Raw genomic sequence first — 23,421 nt, forward strand, 5'->3', positions numbered from 1 at the left:
GTTTCTCTGTCCCACCCCTTCCTGCAGCCACTTATAAATAATCACTCAGAGGCTTAATATCAGTTACAAGATGTTTGGCCTATTAGCTCAAGCTTATTACTAACTAGCTCTTACATATAAATTAACCCATTTCTATTAATCTCTGCATCACCACGTGGTTCATGGCTTGCTATCTCTTTTTCTATATGTCTTGCTTCCTCAGTGGCTACTGGCATCTGCTCCAATTCCACCCTTCTTCATCTCCAGTTTGATTGTACCGCCTAACCTTATTCTGCCTAGCTATTGGCCAAAACAGCTTTATTTGTCAACCAGTGAGAGCAACACATTCACAGTGTACAGAAAGACATCCCACAGCAATCAAAGGCTCTTTCTTTCAGTCATCTACTTAGACTAGGCAAACAATTGTCATAGTTCTGGAATTGACTTCATCATGACTTCCCACCACAGGAAGGACTGTTCACATGCTTTTATGTCCTAAAAAATATGTTTTTGGTATCTGCAAAACAAACAATGTTCTAGAAAGGATGGTGGTCTCATCAGAGAAGACCTCACTCATTAGAAAGTAATATGGAGTAAAAGTCAGAAAGTAATCAGGGGTCATGTAGTTTAAATACATGGGGAGGAAAGCCAGAGGTAGAGACCAGCACATTGAACAAGGCTTGCACAGCTGGAGCAGAATAAATAGCCGATGAGGAGTATAGATGGTAAGAGATGAGACTGGAGAAATAACTAGCTACAAAATCTTGGGAAATACTGAAAAGACCATTTTTAGAAAATGATACCTTTCCTAAGCTAAGCGTCCCTGAAGAGTTGTTGTTGTGTGAAACAAAGTCTCACTGTGTAGCCCAGGCCTCAAATTTACAATACTCCTCCTGCCTTAGCCTCTAGAGTGCTGAAATTGCAGGCATGCACCACCACAGTCATCTTGCTCCAGGAGAAGTTAGATTTAGAGCTGTTACCTGATATAAAATTGTTTGAGGATCAATGGCTTTTGTGTTAAGAATACACTGTAAGGGGCTGGAGTGATGGCTCCGTGGTTAAGAGCACTGACTGCTCTTCCAGAGGACCCAGGTTCAATTCTCAGCACCCACATGGTAGCTTTAAGTTCCAGGGGACCCAGCTCCACTATGCATTTAAAAAAAGGAAAAGAAAAAAAGGCAACAAAATAAAGTTATGTTTAAAAGAACATTGTAGAGAAGTAAGGGAGAAGGTGGGGGGATGACAGTGGATTGGCCCATGGTGGTAACTGTGGAATTCATGAGGAGTGGACTTTTCAGATATGGTTTGAAATAAAAACCAGTGGCGTCTGCTTGATGAATAAACAGTGTTAGGGGACATAAATCATGACTAACTTTTTTTTTGCCTAAATAACAAGAATAATGGACTAATCATTAAACAAGTTGGGGAAGGCTGCAAGAAGGGACATTATGATAGTATGATCAAATGATTTTAGATGTATTGAATTTGAGGGGTTAGACATGCAAAGGATGTGCTCAGATGGCGATATAAATCTAGAATTTGAGGGAAAATCTGAGCCAGAAATAGAAATTTGATGATTGTCAGAATATAGATGGTTTGAAAACTCAGGTTATAATTAGATTGTATCATGAGGAGACCTAATGTATTTGCTACAGAGGAGAAGGGCCAAATGTTTGTGTTTGGAGATACTCCATTGTTAAAAGATGATAGATATAAGTAGTTATCAAGCTCTAGTAAGAAGATAAACAGGTGAATGCAGTGTCCTGCTAATCAAATGAATGAAAAAGGAGCCACAGTTGTTAAGTGCACACACAGGTCAAATGCATGCGTAGATAGCTCAAGGACTGCGAATTGTTCCATAGATTTAGCAATAATGCAGACATGCTGAGTCAGAATGTGCAGGATAAAAGGCATGGATGTTGAACTCTCTCATCTCCAGAGAGTCACATTTAATTGATCTGGGGTACACACTGGATCCCTGGGCTTTTAAAGACCCCTAGGTGTGTCTAATAAGGTTAAGACCCACTATCATCTTTACTTTCTCATCATTGTGAGATGTCCTTAGTGTCAGAAATGATATTGCTGACTGATTAAACACAGGAGTTTTTATGTGTAGAGCTTGTTTCTGGATACTTGGGATCTGGAAATGATAAGCAGATCCCAAAGCTGGTTGGTAACCAGTAAAGGGATTAGCTGTTTAGCACCTGTCCTGAAGTGACTTTTAAGCTGAAAATCTCTTGGCTTTTCATTTTTCAGGTGCTTGATTTTTGTTTTGGGTATATTCAAAGGCATTTTGTTTTAACAAGGGTAAGTTCAAATTAATAATAATTGAAAAAAAATCTCAAAAGGAAATTTTAGTATAACTAGTCCAGAAAAAAAAAGTGTCCCAACCTGAATTCTCAGCAACAATTAAGCATTTAGGTGAGTTAAGTACATTCTTTGCAAAATCCTAAATATTTCATCCCTCAAAAGTTGGCTAGTAACAGGTGTAGAAATTTTGTACCTCATTAACGTTTTAATTTTTTTTATTCTTACCATAGACTTTAGGAGTTATCTAAATGCTTTAGTAAATTTGAGTTGGTTTGGTATCTGTTAGCTCTAATAATTAAAAAATATCGTGGTAGGCTATGTAAAAAGCAATCTGGTTTTCAGGCTGGTTAAATTAGATACTGTATGACAAAGAGAGCGGGAACGCAAATGCATTAAGACAAGACCAAAGTAGAAGATGGAAAAGAGAGAGTGGAAAAACAGAAGGATGCCAAGTGTCCAGATTAGCCCTTCTCAATCTGGGTTATGTTCCAAGAAGAGAATTAAACCCTAATGCCCTATGGTATCCACTGAATGACATGAATAAATTTCTTTCCTGAGTGTGCAATGGGGCTAGTCATGAACCATCTTTGGGAGAATTTAGAAAATAGTCATACAAATGATACAATAATGTTCTCTAGAGTTTAATTTTATTGTGGATCCCCAGTTAAGAAAGGCTATTTAGGTACTATTCTGTCTTCTTAGATGATGAAGTAAGTTTTTGAGGTGTGTCTTTAGAGGAAAGAAAACAAAAACCTGCTATAAAAGTGCCAAAAAATTAAGAAGAATAATTTCTTTATAAAGCTGGGTGTAGTAGCTGGCTCATGTATTCTCAGAATTTGGGAGGCTGAGGCAGGAGGATTGCCATGAGGTTGAGGCCAGCCTGGGCTACATACTAAGTTTCAGTCCAGCTTGGGCTGAGTGGCATGTCCCAACAAAATATTTAAAAGATTCACTAGACTAGTTATTAACAAAGCATAAAACAACCATTTTATACAAATCCTCCCAGAAATTTTCTAAAGAGTTTAAAGTGTATCCTTCCAGGCTTCTGTCTATATGCATATGTGTTAGTAGTGTTTATTTCAAAGAACAAGATCATGCTTTTAACTAGCATTTTTCTGTACAACATTATGGCTATTGTTCTACATTATTATGTATTTGTTCCTTTCTAAGGGCTGCATAGTATTACATAGCTTGGTTGTTATACATTTATCTGTCCATTCTGTTAACAGATATTTGCAGCTATCTCCAATTGTTCACTATTATAAGCAATGCCATAACAAAAGTATTTTTCAAAACTTGTTGGGAAAATTGTATATTATAAATTCTAGAAGTGGAATTGTTAAAGTCAGGATGCTTGCCTATCTTTTAATTTTATATGTAAAATTTCAAAAATATTCAAAATTGGAGACTATTGTGATTGTAGGTAAGGATCTTCATAGACATAAACCAATAGGAAATACAGAAACCTAAGAAGAGCCTGGCATAGTGGCACATGTTTATGTAAGAACTAGAGAGGCAAAGGCAGAATTATTGTGAGTTTGAGTGACCAGCCTGGTCTACACAGTGGGTTCTGGGAATAGCCAGGCGCACAAAGTGATATCATGTCTAAAAAAAGATGGAGGGAATAGAAATGCAAAAATATACACCTTTAATCCCAATACTTGGGACGAAGAAGCAGGAAGTGACACGGCTGGGCGGAGAGAGGAAGTGATAAGACAGGATAGAGAGAAGAGCTCGGCCCTTTTCAGTCTGAGGATTCCTAGAGTTAAGAAATCTAGTGGCTGGCTGCTCTGCTTCTCTGATCTTTCGGCTTTCACCCTGATATATAACTCCAGGGTTTCATTTTTAAGACCAATTAGAACTCAAGCTACAAGGAAGTGTAAACCAGATAAATCTTTCCTCACCAAACTGCTTTTGACATTTACCAAAGAAATTATGTGATATTATGACATTTATCACAGAAACAGAAAACACACTAAGGCAGCTGATACTATTTAGCCTTTTTTCCCCACTTTGTGACAAGATTTTTTTTATGTAGCCCAGATTGGTATGAGATCTTCTACCCCCTTTCTAAAGTGCTGGTACTGAGGAACACAGGGTCTCTAATTTTTAGAAGTATTGGTTTGGTAGATAAAAGAACTTAAATTCAGAAGAAAACTCTAGGGCAATTTATTGAAGTTTGAAAAAACAAAACAAAAAACAAGACAGGCAAGTTGGAGAACTCTGTAATTTCATTGGAGGAGAGAGATAAGAGGAAAAAAGAAAGTAATGTTTTCTCCCTCTTTTAGAAAGGATATTGTGGGTCGTGGATTATGCGGAGGAAGCTGACATAGATATGTATTATGTTCAATATGGTGCCTGAGAAGCACGTGGCTGCAAATAGCCCTTTTGTTCCCTTTCTCCCTGCCTAGCAGCCCTACAAGGATTACAGCTGTGCACCATCATGCCAAGTTTGACTTCTTGTTAAGAGTATAATCAGGCATGGGACTCACACCGGTAATCCTAACCCATAGGAAGCTGAAACAAGTGGATTGCCATGGGTTGGAGGCCAGAAAGGGCTAACAGTGAGACTCTGACTTAAAAAAAGAAAAGGATGAAAAAGTTTTTTTTCAAGACAGGGTTTCACTGTGTAGCCCTGGCTGTCCTGGAACTCTGTTCTGTAGACCAGGCTGGCCTCAAACTCAGAGATCTGCCTGCTGCTGTCTCCTGAATGCTAGGATTAAAAAATAAAAAATAAAAAAAGAAATGCAAAAATATTTATTATTAAAATTATCTCATGTGGTTATGGGGCCTGAGAAGCCCCATCATTGGCTGCCTGCAAGCCAGAAACCCAGGAAAGCCATTGGTAGAATTCAATGAGTCCAAAGGCCTGAGAATTAGGAGTGCCACTGTATGTGATCCCTGAAGTCTAAAAACCTAGAACCAGGAACTTCAATGTCTAAGGGCTGGAGAAGATAATTTCACAGCTCAAAGGGAGGGAAGGAGGAAGATAGATTGAGATTGGCCTTTTTGGTCTACTTGGGCTTCAATGTGTTAGTGGTGCTAGCTAGCACTGGTGAAGGTGAGTCTTTAGTCTATTGACTCAAATGCCAGTCTCACCCACACACCCAGAAATGATAATTTTACCAAGTCTCTGGGCATCCATTAGCAAAGTCAAGTTGATATGTAAAACTAACCATCATTATAATTAATCTCCATGTACCTTTTATTCACTTGAATAGTTATCTTTGCAAAAGCAATTTTATTTTATCTTAACCCTCACTTTCTTCTACTCAAGGACCAGATTTTAGTAAGAATCAAAACATTCCACTTCACCCATAGATGTTTCAATGTTAAGGGTGCTTTTATGAAATAACTATAGATATGGAATCTATAAATATTATAACAATTAATAACAATTCCTTAATATCAGTGTTCAAATTTTCACAGATTTTCTTTTTTAAAAGATTTGTTTTTTTTTTTTTTTTTTTTTTTTTTTTTTTTTTTTTTTTTTTTTTTTTTTGGTTTTTCGAGACAGGGTTTCTCTGTGTAGCTTTGCGCCTTTCCTGGAACTCACTTGGTAGCCCAGGCTGGCCTCGAACTCACAGAGATCCGCCTGGCTCTGCCTCCCGAGTGCTGGGATTAAAGGCGTGCGCCACCAACGCCCGGCTAAAAGATTTGTTTTTATTTTATGTTTATGAGTGTTTTGCCTGCTTGTATGTGTGTGCACCATGGTACATGCACCGGCCAGAAGAGGGAGTTACATTCCCTGAACTGGGGTGATAGACAGTTGTGAGCTAACTGATGTAGGTGCTGAGAACACAATCTGGATCCTCTGCAAGAGCAGTAAGTGCCCTTAACCACTGAGCATCTCTCCAGTCCCTTACTTACATTTTTTACAGTGGATTTATCTGATTAGGAATCTAGACATAGTTTATATATTGCATTTGGTTGACATGACTCTTGTCTCTTTTTAATACTGTTTTCTCCTCTATTTTCTTCTTCTGATATAGTAAGAATAAAATCAAGGAAGGAATTGGCTATACTTTTTAATGAGATTTTCTGGCACAGTTCTTAAATAGTTGCTACATTTGAAAAGGGAAGAGTATTTTTCCTTTGAATAGAACAAATGCATATATACATAAACATCTTAAATTAGATATTTATGATCTCATAACATATTTTTCAGGAGAAACAGCACAGGTGACCGTGAGAAGGCTCTTCAGGTCATGCTCCAAGTTCTGCAAAGCTGTGATCACCCAGCTCCTGACATGTTTTGCCTGTGTGGGAGGATCTATAAGGACATCTTCCTGGACTCAGGCTGTGAAGAGGATGCAAGCAGAGACAGTGCCATTGAGTGGTAAATAGCACACACAGTGCTGCATAGAGCGGAATCATGTAGGCTGAGTAGCCAAGTCTTTTCCCTAGTACATAAATGCCTGTCAACTGACAGTGAAAATGATTGCAGTGTATGTGGTTCTGAGAGAAAGACCAGATAAACAGAGGTTCCTGCTATTTATGCTTATCCCATTCATTTACTCATTCATGAGAAAAAGAATGAGGCTTCACATACTCCTGCCAATTGCCCTTTCCAGAATTGTGTCCACCACCATTGGGCATCATCTTCCCAGTGGTCTGCCTGTCTTTATTCAACAGATGTTTATCCAAGGCTTACTTTGTAGTAGACACTTTTCTGCATGGGAGATGCAGACACAGCAGACATGAATCCTTATTTTTGGGGACCTTGCCTTGCTAGTAAGGGAAGTCAGCAAGCAAATAAAATCTATAGGCTATTAGCTGATAGTGAAGACTTAGGTGGGGAGTTAAGCAGGGAGGGAGGGTTGAGAGAGTGGTCTAAAATTTTCATTTATTTTGGGGGGTGCTAGGGATCAACCCCAGGATCTTGTGCATACTACACAAGTGCTCTGTTACTGAGCTATAGTTCCAGCCCCTAGTTTGTGTTTTGAAATAGAATAGTGAAGGCCAGTACAGAGATGAAGGTAGTGCAGCTTCGCGGATAACTGTGAAGAAAGTGTTCCATGTAAGAGGAGAGCAAGGGCAAAGGTGCTGGGGCAGAAGCATGCTGGATACACTTAGTGATGGTGAGAAACAGGCAAAAGAAGAGCAATGAAATGAAACATGAGATGATTATTTTACTCTTAAACGGGACAGGACATCATGAGAGAGTTTTCATCCAAGACTGACATTCATTTCTAACAGGAGTATTCTCACTTCTAGGCAATGAATATATTTTAGGGAGTGTCCTTGCTCTATAAAATCCCTGAACGTTAGTTGGTAGGTACTTTTTTTTGGAGGCTTGTGATTCTGTGGGATTTGGAGGCATTTCCTCTCCTCAGCCTCACTCCTAAAGTTGCTATCAGCTTGAGGGTTAGGCAGGACTAGAAAACCTAAGATGGCTTCATGCATATTTGGCAGCTGATGTTGAAAGTGAAGGTGGGAGCTACAAGGCCTATTGGGGCTAATGTTCAGGAACTCACTTGAACTCACTTCTACCACATTTTGTTAAAAGAAGTCATGTGATCTACCAAAAGCAAAAGCGTAGAGAAATATGTTACATCTCTGCCATCTTATTTCTATGCACACAAAATTTCCTGGGATTCCCAGGCTCCCCCATACCTTAGGACCCTTAGAGATCTCTAGCTCAACTTCCCTCTTAGACTGTGATTCCACATCACCCTCTCTTTGCCCACCTATTCTACTTTAAGGTGACATTGATACTGAATTAATTGCAAATCTCTTGCCTCAGCCTTGCAAGTGTTGAGAATAGAGGCATGAACCTCCACTATGCTTTTCTTTGGTATAACTTTTCATTATGACAGAAAAAATGGGAATATCCAATACGAAAAAAATTTCAAGTCTTAGAGTATTGAAGAGTGAGAGAAAGGTTAGACTTCTGTTGACTGGAGCAGCAATGATTTTCTTGGCGTCTTCTGGTCTGTGTGGTAGAACTTGTATTATCCTCCAAAGCTCATGAAACTACATTGTAACTGACTAAATGAGAGCTTCTCACTTTAAAAACTACTGTGTCACTAAATTCTCTTGTCATATAAATGAAAAGGAAATCACTCCTGTTTGGCAAAGTCTTGGTAGTTGACTGTGTTTGTGTTACTACTCCATTGAATAAATCATTTTTCCTTATCATAGTAGTCATAAACATTTTATGTCTAGTAAAGAATAAAGAGGAGAGTTAAAATGAAACTGTAAACTTTTTCCTATAAAATGACACACCTAGTTTTTAATCTCATTCCCTATCCTAATATGGTAATTCCCTACCTCTTGCCTCCTCTGCACATTTGCATTGATAGGCATTTAGGATCTGAGATTCAGGCAGTATCCTCATACATGAAGAAATGATTCAGTGTTATGATAATGTAAGCAAGCAAGCAAATGGCATGTAGAGAAATAACCCATGATCTATGCCATTTCTATAAAATAATAATACCCAGAGAACACTGAGAATTTAACTTAAAATGAGACTTAAATATCAAATTATGGTCATTTGGAGGATTATAATGGATTTTAAATTTCTTTTGTATGTTTTCATATGATTTACTTATTTATGTAGTCAATATAGGCTTTTATAGTCAAACTGTGTTAGGAGGAAAACTAAAAACTTCTTAGTGTAAGTTACCATGTTGCTATTGCATTTTCAAAACATTGATGTGTGTACCTGTTCATCAGGGTTAAGGGGGGACTATAATACATTAGAGCAATAAATATCTTCATGAAAAGGTGTTTGTATTATTATCTGCCCATTTCATTCCAAATCAGTAAGATGATGTAATAAGAATTTGGTGGTTCTATAATTGTAGGTATCGCAAAGGGTTTGAACTCCAGTCATCTCTTTATTCGGGAATTAACCTTGCAGTTTTGCTGATAGTTGCTGGACAACAGTTTGAAACTTCGATGGAACTAAGGAAAATAGGTAAAGCTGTTTATTATTGCAGATGTTTAGGATTTAGTTATATAAGTTGAGCATTAAAAAATTATGTTCAACACAGATTGCAAGCCCAGTGCCACTTTGAGATCTTTGGCAGCAGTTAACTCTGCAGCTCACACAGAATTGAGCCTGTATGATAATGAGTATTCAGAGACAGGTAATTCCTGGGGGGCGCTCACCAACCTAAGGCAGAGCACCTGTGTAGCCTAGGCAGGCGTCTTCAGGATGGGTAAGGTGACCTGCTGATGTCCCATGCAACCCAAGTCAGAAACTCATTTTTTAATAAAAGGGGGACCTGTAGGTTCCTGGCCCCCATTTTGGGTAACTGTTGCCTTGCTTGCGGACCTTGACCTTGATATCCTCCCTATGCTAATTCCCTGCCAGGTTCCACCCTCCTGAATGCTAAAGGGAAGTTCCTTGTCTGTGTATCCTGAATAATGGGCATTAACAGCTTAGATGCAAGATTGTAAAACATCAGTATCGAACTTCTGCCCTCCAGGGTTCTTCCATTGTGCTGTAGGCCTGTATTTAAGACCTCCTCCCTCCTTCAATAAATGACATTCGGCATTTAAAATTAAATATATATATATGTGTATAACATATATACATACTGCGAATGTAATCTATGAATACCACAAATGTGATTGATATCATGAGTGTAATTAATGAATATCATGAGTATAATTTAAAAAATAAAAACACACACACACAAAAATTATGTTCAACTTGCTGGGTATAGTGACAGGACTCAGGAGGCACAGGCAGGTGGATTTCCTTAAGGCTCACCTATTCTACATAGTGACTTCCAGAGAGCCAGGCCTACATAGCAAGACGCGCGCGCGCGTGTGTGTGTGTGTGTGTGTGTGTGTGTGTGTGTGTGTGTGTGTGTGTGTTGGTTGGTTCAAATAGCTAGAGTTGCTTTTCCAGGAGCATACCTGAGACAGCAGCCAAATAAAATGCCTACTTGTCATTTTCCTAAAGTCTTGTATAATATGGCAGAACTAGAAAGATTTTTTTCATGATATCAAAATTCAAATTCTTAAGGTGTCCGGCTGAACAGTTTATTGGGAAGAAAAGGGAGCCTGGAGAAAATGAACAATTACTGGGATGTAGGTCAGTTCTTCACCGTCAGCATGTTGGCAAGTGATATTGGGAAGGCTGTCCAGGCAGCAGAGAGGTTGTTCAAACTGAAACCCCCAGTCTGGTAAGTCCCATCTGTGCCTAGTAATCTCATGTCTCCATATCTGAACCTGTTCTGAAATGTCTCATTCAAGGAGAAAATGTTAGATACAGCAGAGCAACAAATGCTGTTTTGCCTTCTTTAATGCTTCTTTATTAAAGAAGCTAAGACAAACATAACAGCTTTGAGGGCTCATTGCTTTTATGTGCAGGGTGGAAGAGACAGTACATGTTCACCTAGAATTTATCCTTGCATGCTCTGTCCCTGAGACTATACTTGTAGCTGGAAGTTTTCCTGTGTCTCAGCCAGCCGACAGTCGGGACAGATCTCTCCCACTCATGTCCCCCAAGTAAACACACAGAGGCTTATATTAATTATAACTGCTTGGCCATTAGCTCAGGCTTGTTACTGACTAGCTCTTACACTTAAATTAACCCATAATTCTTATCTATGTTTAGCCACATGGCTTGGTACCTTTTCTCAGTTCTGCCTTATCTTGCTTCCTCTGTCTGGCTGATGACTCCTGACTCAGCCCTTCCTGTTGTTTTTAAAAATGATAAGCGGTGCTGGTTACTGTGTGGAAAGATCATGAGGCAAGAGCCATGACAAAACCCAGTATTAGAGCTTTATTTGGGTGGGGGGAAGGACCAGGCCTGGGGAAGAAGCACATGCAGAGAGGAGAGGGGGGGGGAGAGAAAGCAGAGAGGGAAGAGGAGGAGGAGTCTGTGCCTGGCTTTTTAAGGATTCCCGTGAACATGCACAGGTGGGCTTACAGAGCTATGCCATGCATGCACTGATTGCATGACCATGCCGTGTGCACATATTCACCAATGCACACTGATGATGTAAGACGTAAGACTTACTTAGCTGCTGAACTGCGCATGTGTGGTCATGCAGCTGGAGTAGTGGCAGAATCCTAACACTTCCCAGAATTCTCCTCATCTTCTCACCTTGCTTATACTTCCTGCCTGGCTACTGGCCAATCAGCATTTTATTAAACCAGTGTACAAGGGCATTATCCCACAGCACTAGACTGTCAGTCTCCTTGACTTCTTTTAGTTTGTGTCTTCAAGAGCAAAATGCTGTTTGATATTAGTATGTGTATGTGTTTGTGATAAAGCATATAGTAAAACTGAAAAAGAACATCAAGAAAATGATATTCTTGAGCTGGCGGCACTTAGTAGTCCGCTAGCCATGGTGGGCTCTGTGGTGATGTAGGGTATTTTGTTGGCCTTCATCAAGGGTGTTGGCATCCTCCTCAGTTGCTATACTGCCTGGCTATTCCACAACGTACCCCCATTTCTATAGAACCCCAATCCTTTAAAAGGACCTCTGGCCCTAGGTTATCTCAGTTACCAGCAACACCACTGAGGAAGATATTGCCTGCCACTGCCATTGTGGGAGCTGCTCATAAGTTTCCTCCCAGATGATCTTACCTCCGAGGAAGGACTGACTCCTACATGGCCCTGAGACCCTCCAGAAAGGATCTCTTATTCTACTCCCTTGTTCTGTGGTAGGGATGGGATACCACAGTGGCCTTGTCACACAGGTCATCCCCCTTTTTTGTCTCTCAGCATACATGGAACAAACTCTCACCCCAGCTCCTTCCTGTGGCACCCTGATGAGTATTTAAAGCCATCTGGGGGGAGGGGGAATGATGTTTGCCTCCAATGAAAACTGGAACTAAAAGACTAATAAAGACTGGTTAATAAAATGGTGACACAACACCACCCCTGAGTCAACCCTTTAACTGTGAAGAGAAGACTACTAAAAAGACAGGGGGTATGTTCAGGGTTTATCAGAGAGTGAGAAAGGCCAGGTTCAGGTTGTAGTTTCCTGCATTAATAGTTCCCAAACTTTAATGTTCATTGGAATCATTGGTATTGATGAAAGCTTAAATTGTGATGCCCAGACTCTAGTGTCTCATTAAGTAGATCTACAGTAGAGCCTGAGAATTTGCATTTTCAAATTATAAGCTGCTACTACTGATAATCTGGGGACCACACTTTGAGAACCACTTTTCTATAGACTCTCATTTTAATTAAAAAATGTGTGCTTGGTATGCTACTCATAGAAAAAAACATGGACAATATCAGACTTCCACATAGATATCTGAAGCTCCATTAGAATTATGGTTACCTTATTGATAGCTATAGTCTCATAATAAATGCTCAGTAGATACTTGCATAATGAGTAAATGATAAAGAGGGATGTTATCTTAGATATTAATAGGACTTACCTTAGAGAGATGACTTGATAAAGGTTTTAATTTTATGTTTTCTCTTATCCATGTTATCTGAGTTTTCTAAAATACAGCTCTATTTCAGGTTGAATATTCCTTATCTGAAATACTTAGAACTCTAAGCATTTGAGATTTGGGAGTTTGGGTTTTTCTTTTTTTTAAAAAAAATATTTCCTTATTTTTCTTTATTAGTTGAGCATCCCTAACTCAAATCTGAACTGTTTCAAAACCCAAATGTTAAAATTGTGTATGTTGACTATGCAAAATGATGTGTTTCATTGTTAAATTCTTCTGTATGAATGATCTTGTAATTATTGATTGTACTCACCCCTTTTACCTTCTCCCATCTCCCCTCCTTTTCTCTGGTCTCCTTTCTTTTCCAAAACAGTACCCCTTCAACTTTCAAGTATTTTTTTTAATTAAAACTACATTTCCATATATTTTTCTTCAATGGCCTGAATTATTTTGTTTAACCTGATGGTCTTTAGTTCCATCCATTTTCCGTCAAATGTTATAATTTCATTCTTCATAGCTAAATAACACTCAAATGTTTATATCATTTTTCCCTGTTGATGGACACCTAGGCTGATTGCATGATTCTGCTACTGTGAATCATGCTGTAATAAACACAGAAGTACAGCTACAACACTCAAAATTTGGGGGTTTTGGAACGTTTCAGATTTTGGATTCTCTGACTAGGGCTCACCTTACATTTGCATGTTTTATTTAATTACTTCAAATGGCCCATGTTTACATGCTAGTTCTTACTTTTCAGTTTAGTAGACCAGTTGGATTCTGGGGGTAGGAATTTATTTAATCATACCCATTTTGACTCTATTATCCCCATTTTGAACAAACTAACATTTGGTTTCAGACCATATCAACATTTTGGAAGTTCTCTTAGACTGAAAGAGTGCATCCCCATTGGGCATCTAACACTCTTAGAATGGCTTCTGTGTACAACATCCTAATCTTAAAGTACATTGCTGTGATTGGACCAGATAAAGTAGACTCCAGAGAAAGGAAACCCCAGGGTTGGATCTAGTGCCTTTACATCATTATCTGAGTTGACTGATAATGTTGTGCCTACTGTCAAGAGTGCCCAGTACCCAAAAGCCAGTCTCGGGACACAGGAAAACTTCTGACTATACCAGTTTGATGATTAGGATTTACTTGAAGGACTTAGAGAACTCACAATTGTTATTATACTCATTGTTAATGGCTTGTTACAGCAAAATAATACAAATTAAATCAGTGATGGCAAAATTCTTGGATCATGTGTCTAGAGGAGATTATGTACACACTTCCAATTTCCATTTTTCAATGGAATAGTATGCATGGTGCATAATTCTCCCATCACTAGTGTATGACAGCAGGTCTGAAGTGTTGCCAGCCAGGAAAGCTCAGTAAGCCTTGATGAGCAGCTTTTTTAAATTAAGGTGAATTATGTCAGCACAAAGTGTTCATGTGGCTGCTCTTAATATCAGTCTTCAGCTTCTCCAGAGGTCAAACTGATATGGTGCATGGACAAAGGCTTCCACCATGAGTCATATTGTTCATGCAAACTGTCTAGCATGGCCAAAGGTGCCTGGAAAACACATCCTTAGCAGACAGTATATTCCAGAGCTTAGAGCAGTGCTAGTATCTAGACAAGGGCCAGACCTATATGTGGAATGTGTCACTTTTGGATGGCTAAGGCCTGGTAAGTACCCAAACAGGTCAGCCAGAGTCTTAACTGGTCTACTTTTCTAGATTATTCCATACTTTATCCTCAAAGAACCAAATAATACAATGATGCTTTCATATTAACCATCCCTATTTAGTACCAGAGAGCTTGTAACCACCATTGCCTGACAACTACATTTCCAAATATTCAGTTTGCTTGAAGACAGCAAAGTATAGGCAGAATCAAGGCTTCCTGACATGAAAGTCTACCTGGCCAGATTATTTTGTTTAAGTAAAAGACAAGTTTTAGATAAGCAGTTGCTGGAATTGAGGGAGAGGATGGGGACAGGAAGGAAGTAATTGTTACTAAAGGACAGCAACATGAGGTGGTGGCTCATAGTGATAGGCATGAGCTCCAGTTTGACCGTATCAATGGCAGAATTTGATTGTGATACTATACTATGATTTTGATTGTGACACTATGCTATGGATTTGCCAGTAAAGCATACTTAATCAAGGTTTTGGTATACTATTTCTAAAATACCTTAAAACAGATAGGTTACCTAGATTTTTAAAAAAGGGGGTTTGACATTGGAATTCTTAATTGCTTTTTCTGTTAAACTAATTGTTTTTGTTTTCTAAAACAGTTATCCTGTGCTTTCCACTACAATTAGATGTCATACTGATGCTTGGTCTTAGCCAATAGGCCAAAAAATGTTGGACAGTATGTACTAAAATTGAGGTGTTAGAAAAAGCTATCTTTTAGAATTTTGTTGGACTGAGTTTGCCTATTGTTTTTATTTCTTATGATTAGTTATGTGGTTGCTCAGTGACTTTATGAAGAGCTCATGACAAATGCAAATTGAAGTACATAAGGCTTTGTTTTGGGAACTTCTTTGAAAGGGATTAGAATTGATTTCAGTTTCTTTAGGAATCTAATTTATGAGGTTTGTGATTTTTTTTCCCCCAGGTACCTGCGGTCATTAGTTCAGAACTTGCTGTTAATTCAGCGCTTCAAGAAACCCATTACAGAACATTCACCCAGGCAGGAACGGCTTAACTTCTGGCTAGATATAATTTTTGAAGCAACAAATGAAGTTACTAATGGACTCAGATTTCCAGTAAGATATGCTAAATGGGGTTTGCTGGGATCAAACCTAAGAACTGGCACATGCTAGACAAATATTCTACCACTGAGCAATACCACTAGTCCCAATCTTTTAAGATAGACCAAAGAGACTGGGGATTCATGCTATGTAATTGTTAAAAACTCTAAAAAGGAAGAAAACTGCAAGTTATAATATTTGGATAATAGTCCTCTGTGGAATCAGCAAATGATAAGTTAGTCTCTGGGAAAAAGTTGCCCATGTGTCTCAAATAGTGGCTCTCAACTGAATGTAATTTTGTTTCACTCAAGGACATTTGGCAGAATTTGGAGACATTTTTGGTTGTTAGAACCAAATGTAAGGGGTGATGCTACTGACAATAAGGTGTAAGGACTAGGGGGTCTGCTACATGTCCCCCAATAATTAGAACAGCACCCTTACACACACACACACACACACACACACACACACACACACACACACACACACACACAGAGTAATTATTTGATTCAAAAATAGTAAGACAAAAATGAAGAGATCTTGTTCTAAAACATGAAGACAAAAATGAAGAGATCTTGTTCTAAAACATGTTGTACAAGGAATTTCAAACTGTCTTTTCCAAAACTTTGGTTTGCCTCCAGTGCTACTAATTAATATTTAAAACCTTGTTGAAAAAGCAGAATTGCTTTTGGCTTTTAATTTAGTTTTGTTTCAGTTTTATGGGCATCTCATAAATTTTTATAAGTAAGATATCTAAGTATTCTGGAAATTGAAATTTAATAATTGTATTTCATATTTATGCCATGATACTTTGTGAATATGGGTGATTTTAAAAAGAATTTCATTACTCAAAAAATGCAGTTATTGAAAGTGATTGTAATTATTTTGTTTCTGGGTAATACATTTTAAAATGTTGTTTTAATTTTAAATGTTTCAAATTGGATAGGTACGAATCAGTAAGAAAGCACACACCTGTGTAAGCTGTGCTTAAGTTTATCTTACTAAATGTGTTGTTGCTCTGTTTGGGAGATTGGCTTTCTCATCCTCTCCCTCCACCTACTTCTACATGCTCTTTCTTTCCCTTCCCTTTCTTCCTTGTTGCCCTCACATATTCTTAGCCAATTAACTAGTGTTACTTGGAAACAGCACTCACTTTTCATTTACCTGCATATGTACATACTTGGTACTTGCCGGCTGCCCTGTCTGTCTACTTCCTTATTTCTCTCAAAAACAGTAACTTAATTCCTTCTTCTGTCACGTTCTCAAGCAGGCCTTTCTTGTCCTCCCTGTAGGATGAGGCATAACTTCCCCGCTTCCGACATACTCTTTTTGAAGTGTTGTGTGCCACTGGATTGGATAGCCTTGTGGTTCGCTGTTCTGGGTGCCCTCATTGAAACAGAGCCCTCATGCAGCCAGAGATGCATGAGGATTATGTGCCATGCTATAGGCCTGGCTCCTAGAGCCATGCTTGGCATAGTTGCTCCTTGGTATTTGTTGAGTACAAATTCTTCCACTTCCTCACTGGCAGAGTCACCTTTTGTAGATTGCTGTGTTTTGTAAAACTCTGCTCTTATTTTAGGTTCTGGTAATAGAGCCAACCAAAGTCTACCAGCCTTCTTATGTCTCTATCAACAATGAAGCTGAGGAAAGAACTGTTTCTTTATGGCATGTCTCACCCACAGAAATGGTAAGGGGAAAAATCATGAATAGCTCTTGCTTCCATATGATTGAATCAATAAATTGATCTTCAAATAGGACAGTATATGTGGTAGTGTTAGAAATAATAGGCACCCATGCTTAACTTGTAAATTATGAGATTGTGTATGAAACTATAATCACAGATGAAAGAAATCTATTTTGTGTATGTAGGCATGGAGAGCGTGTGTGTATGTGTATGTGTGTGTGTGTGTGTGTGTGTGTGTTTATGTATAATAAATATAAAACAAATACAATTTTGGTTTCTTTTTTCAAAAGTTAGATCATAAGGGCCAGGTGGTGGTGGCGCACTTCTTTAATCCCAGCACTCAGGAAGCAGAAGCAGGCAGATCTCTGTGAGTTCAAGGCCAGCCTGGTCTACAGAGCTAGTTGTAGGACAGCCAGGGCTGTTACACAGAGAAACCCTGTCCTAAAACAAAAAAAAATTAGACTTTAAGGAAGTAGATACAGAATATATAAAGTTCCTTCATATTTCTCAAACCTTGTCCCAATTTCCATCTCCATCTCTAGTGATTTGGTGAATATCCCTGTATCCTTCCCCCAAATTCACTTGTATATGCATAATATACACACACATATTCCCTATTTTATACACACAGACATTTTACATTATGATGTGAACATACAATATATATTTAAATTCAAAAATTTGTATTTATTTGTGTGTGTACACATATGTGCATATGTCATAACTGGCATTTGATGGTCAAAATAACTTTCAAGATGTGGTTCTCTCCTACTTTGAGATTTGAGGATCAAATTTGGGTCATCAGGTTTGTGCAGCAAGTGCTTTTACATTGGCCTAACATGTTTTTTTTTTTTTTTTACTTTTGAAACTTGTTTTTAAAGATTTCTATACATCATGGGCAGTTTTTCACAAAAACACACCCAACTACCTGATTTTTAAAATGCCATATTCCTTGTGTTTTCATAATGTATGGTCTGTTTCTTGGTCTAAATTAACCTACTTTATTTCACCATTCTCATTGATACCTAGTAAGATTCTTCCATTTTTCACCCTTGCCAGTGATCTTAGAGATGGGTGCCCTTGACTTAAGTATGTTTATAACTTTGATAACTACTATCAAACTTATATTCATACTAACAATTATAATTGCCCATTATAAAGATTACAGAATGCTGAGCTGGGACTTCAGGTTTGTGGTAATAGAAGTATCTTCATCTGTTTATGTAAAGTATTCCATTGGGTTTTTTCTTTCATAAATTCTGCATTAATGAAGCACAGTACCTGTGACAAGTACATTAGATAGGTTTATTTGCTGTGTGTGTGTTTCCATGGAGTATGGGGAGACGTCTACCATTACCTGAGCAAAGGAAGATTATTTTTCTCCCTGTTAGCAAAAATGAGAATGATTATGATGTCAGGTAAAAATACACATTATCTTCACAAATAAAACACAGCATTGTAAAGTAAACAGAGGCTCAAGTTCAAATTAGAAATGCCTTAGCAAATACAGTCAAATCTCAAGTGAAGGCCAGTAATCTTGTCTAATGTTTAACTCTGGAGTAATCTTCTTGTTGAAAATATAGTTAAAAAAACAATCATTAATGAGGATGAGCTGCCATGATGTGCTTGTATTTTTCCTGCACTATGTATATTAAATAACGTGAATGCAAAAGAGAGAAATTATATATATGTGTGTGTATGTATGTATATGATTTATGTATGTATGTGCTTGTACACATATAGATATTTCTCATTTGAAAAGTACACATGTTTTATTTAATTTACCTCCTCTTTGTTCTTCTAAAATCTTGTCTTTGAAGTACAGGTGGCACCCCCTAATATGAAATAGTCCAAAATCTGAAGTTCTTCAACTGCTGCTAGTCACAGAGCTTTAGATTTTGGAACATTTCAGAATTCAGATATTTAGATCAGAGATGCTCAACTATTAAAGTCTATGGATATATTGCAGAATCTGAAACATTTCTGAACCCCAATATTACAGACTGGGGAAAGTCTATCTGTATTATATATACATGAAAACATGTTCAAATCATAAATGTATGATGTGGTGAATTTAAAAGGTGAACACACTTCAGAAGTCAGCATAAATCAAGGAGTGAACATCAGTGAACCCTGTCCCATTTCCCTTTAGGCAGACTTCTGAGAGCTGTTTCCATGTCTTCAAGATAGAAGTTCCTGTTCCATTCACTAAATCTCCTATCAGTGTGGTAGGAACTTCAAAGTTCAGATCTCTAGTCTCGCAATTTCATTGATAAAAATGTGAAATACCTCATATTTTGACAGATGGTTGTAGAAAAACCTAATGCTATTAAAGCAAAATGGCTTTGATGTTATGGAATTCTACCAATGTGGCCGCCTTCATTTGAATCCTGGAATGGTTGCTGGCTCTTAAGTGAAATTTCCTTTGGTGCATGTATCTCACTAATTGTTAATATCTTAAATTTTTCTTAGTAAGAAATGGAAAAGAACTAGTCTCACAAAGAAAGTTTTCCTTGACAATAAAATGTTTTGTTAAGTTCTTACACTTGTCAGAGGAAATGTCAGAGAGATAGAAATTTTATGTGCATTCATTACAATTTTGAAAATCTGCAGATTGTGAAAAGCAAGAATGAGTTGCCTAGAGTGAGATGACACTTTTTTTCACAGTTGTATTTTTCCTAGTGGCATATGTATGGATGATGGGAAGAGAACACTCATATGCATGCATACAACTTCATGTAATGTCACTGCAAAATGAGATTAAATTCCTAGTTTATTAAGAATTCAAACTCGCGCCGGGCGGTGGTGGCGCACGCCTTTAATCCCAGCACTCGGGAGGCAGAGCCAGGTGGATCTCTGTGAGTTCGAGGCCAGCCTGGACTACCAAGTGAGTCCCAGGAAAGGCGCAAAGCTACACAGAGAAACCCTGTCTCGAAAAAAAAAACCAAAAAAAAAAAAAAAAAAAAAGAATTCAAACTCGCTGGGCGGTGGTGGCGCACGCCTTTAATCCCAGCACTCGGGAGGCAGAGCCAGGCGGATCTCTGTGAGTTCGAGGCCAGCCTGGGCTACCAAGTGAGCTCCAGGAAAGGCGCAAAACTACGCAGAGAAACCCTGTCTCGAAAAACCAAAAAAAAAAAAAAAAAAAAAAAAAAGAATTCAAACTCATTGGAAGTATGAGCCAGTAGTGTGCTGGGAAATACTAACAACCAACTGCCTTGGAGTTCAGGCTGAGTTGTGGAGTTTGATTATTTCTGTGGTATATTTAATCTCAAAGACCAATTTCCAACAACCTTAGGAAATCCAAGTGAATTTTCCTATTTAAAATTATTTTCTACTATTATATGTTGGTGGTGCAGTCTTTGGCTTTTCTGAAACTGTGTTTTAGATGTTCCTTCTAAGGCTTAACTTTATGCAACTTTTAAGAGCAAGAAATGGTGGTGGAGGGAAGCGATGGTTGTTTTGAAAGTTGAATCTTGGTATATAGTGAAACCCATTAGTTTTCTTGCCATGCTGTTAAAACAGCCCCCAATTTTAATATTTTAACATGATAAAATTTTGTATATGCCTCATGCCATATCCAGGTTAATAGAAGACCTCATACCATCTTGGAATAGCTGGATAAAAAGAAGATAGAAGATTGCAGTAGGGGTTTGGGGGATGCTCTGTTTGTTTTTATAAGAAGGAAATATGCTTGTTATTGGGGAAATTATTTTTCATTTACTTTTTGGATATAGGCTCTCACCCTGTAGCCTTGGGTGGCCTGCAATTTACAATGTAGACCAGGCCAGTCTTGAATTTGTGGCAATCTTTTGCCTCCTTAGTGCTGGGATTACAGGCTTGTGCCCCTCTTTCAGCTTTCATAGAGGTCTGTATGGGTTTCTCATACCCCATTGGTAAGGACTCTGTTATATGGCCTCATCTAACTACAAGAGAGACTGAAATTTGGGTTAGCTCTGTGTGCAGGGAGAAAGCAAAATGTAGACAAATGAGTGTTGTCAGTCTTACTTCTACAAATATTTTTATAAGCCATTCAACTGAGATGGGCTGTCTTGAGGCTATTTCAGAGTTTGCTTACTGTGTTGACAGAAGATGAAAAACTACTCAATGTGTGTTTTTGTGTGGATAGTATATCTATCTCAAGCTATGTATTTCAAATTTATATTGCTTACTCATTTTAAACTGGATCAAAGACACAAATTTTCATATCTCAGAATATGTTACGTGATCCAAGTTATGCAAAGTATATGGCTCTAACCCTTAATCACTGTTGAAAACAAACAAACAAAATAATTGACTATAGGATGAAACCAAAAATGATACTTTATTGAGAAAAATTAAGCTATTAACTTGTCTTTGATACTTGCAGAAACAAATCCATGAGTGGAATTTTACACCCTCTTCTATTAAGGGAATAAGGTAAGAGCACAAGAGAAAATGTAACTGCTATCTATTTAAATACAAATATTATTGGTGTTTAATGTATTTGATGTTTCCACATATTTGTAAGATGTGATGTCTTTATTTTTACTTTTAACAGAACTAACAGACTATTTTCTTTATTGTTGCGCTATATGAAGTTCATAGTGTGATGCTAGAAGGCCCTCCTGACTTGTAATATGGTAACTTTTCTCATCCAGTAGAAGAAATGATTGGCTATCAAACTTTAAAGAGAAGTTCTGTCTCTTGGCTGAACAAAGAATATCTTTTTAGAGCCAAATGTTCAAGTGCTCACCACCATCATCCCCTAAGGACTGAAGTTAGAAGTTACTTGCATCTAGTACTTGAGTAGGGCCTCCTGGACAGAGCTCTGGAGGCAAGGGTACTATTAACAGGGACACAGATGATATATTCCAAGAAGTATGCAACTTGCTTTTGGATTAGGAATGGCAAGCTTTCATGGCTTACCCCGAGTCAGACTAACATACCTCAGCTGCCCTCCTCAACATGCCAGGATGTCCAAAAGTGGGAGTTGCTGTGAAGTAAGATGTGAGTTCTCTCTTTGATATGTGACATTGTAAAGTCACTTGGCCTCTGTAGGTTTCTCTGTTTTTTCTGTTTTAATCAAATCAGGAGCTTAGACTAGAGTTTTCTGTCCTTATTCTAAATATAAAACAACTCAGAAACCACTAAATGAATCCCTAATTACCTTCACACCCAGCATGATCCTGTCCTGAACATATCAGTGATTAAATAAAATAATGGTGTACTTGGATAATATTGCCTAGAAACCACAAAATAGTGCAAAAGACATTTTCAAGACTGTCTTACATGAAACAATGTTGTACAAAAAGTTGTAGTCATGGCCTTCTGTTTTATATATCTTCAAGGAGATACCTCTAGCTGCCAATTCAGCAGGGATTTACAGAGGGCTGTGACTCAGACTTCAGGACTAGCATAACATGACAGGCATGCTTTGGATCCTTTGGTAGTTATTTTTTTATAGATAAGTTTTTCAGAACTGGCTCATTTAGAAGCTAGATTTAATTTGTTTTAAATCACCCTGAGCTGTTGCTGTTTTAATACATTTTTTGTGTCATCTATAGCATTAAAAATAATTTAATAAATGTTTGATTTATTGGGAGGCCAAAGCAGGAGAATCATGAGTTGGAAATCCAGCTGAAGCTATATAGCAAGCTCAGCACCACCCTGAGCTTTACAGCAATTCCTTGTCTCAAAATGAAGAAAAAAAAACAGGTTCTGGATCAAAAGAAATGGCAAACAAGGGGCCAGATTTGTGGCTTCATTTGTTTAAAGAGCTAATTGTATAGATGGTAAACTAGCCTGATTTCTCTTTAGTACCACCTGGCAGAATGAGGGTCATTTCACATTGACCCCATATGAGTGAACTTTCTAACAGCAAAATCTATAAGTAGATAGAGTGTGATGACTTTCATTTACTGGATGCGTTTAAGCAAACTGAATATTGCTTGTTTGAAGCCCTGTAAGTTAGGTCCAGACATTGGGTGGAAATAGATTAGAAAATAAAATAAATTAGACCCATGTTGGATGGATCACAATCACCAGCTCTGTAACTCTAGCTCTGAAGGATCCCATAGCCTTTTCTGGTCTCTGCAGAACCTACACAGACAGGCACATACAATTATGCATAATTTTAAAATAAAATTAAAGTAATGATTAATAAAATCAGGAACTTATAAAATGAAAGAAAATCTAAGGTAATTTTTTTTAGATTTTTTTTCAAATTAAAAAAGCATCATAATGTGTGTATATAGGCATTCTCTTTATTGTTGTTATTGTTTGTTTGTTTGTTTGTTTTGAGACATGGTCTGTCTGTGTAGCACTGGCTGTCCTGGA

General features: G+C 37.9%; 1 protein-coding gene across 1 annotated transcript in view; it reads left to right on the forward strand.

Moving 5' to 3' along the window:
* Map3k15 (mitogen-activated protein kinase kinase kinase 15) overlaps positions 1-23,421 on the forward strand; it is a 131,420-nt gene that overhangs the window by 74,327 nt on the left and 33,672 nt on the right. Inside the window, exons 7-12 of the mRNA XM_006973268.4 lie at positions 6,458-6,628; positions 9,102-9,214; positions 10,274-10,433; positions 15,287-15,437; positions 17,002-17,109; positions 21,473-21,522. Of these exons, the coding sequence (XP_006973330.3) occupies positions 6,458-6,628; positions 9,102-9,214; positions 10,274-10,433; positions 15,287-15,437; positions 17,002-17,109; positions 21,473-21,522 (753 nt within the window). The remainder of the gene's footprint in view (positions 1-6,457; positions 6,629-9,101; positions 9,215-10,273; positions 10,434-15,286; positions 15,438-17,001; positions 17,110-21,472; positions 21,523-23,421) is intronic.

Source organism: Peromyscus maniculatus, chromosome X (genome assembly GCF_049852395.1).
Source record: "Peromyscus maniculatus bairdii isolate BWxNUB_F1_BW_parent chromosome X, HU_Pman_BW_mat_3.1, whole genome shotgun sequence".
Lineage (NCBI taxonomy): Eukaryota > Metazoa > Chordata > Mammalia > Rodentia > Cricetidae > Peromyscus > Peromyscus maniculatus.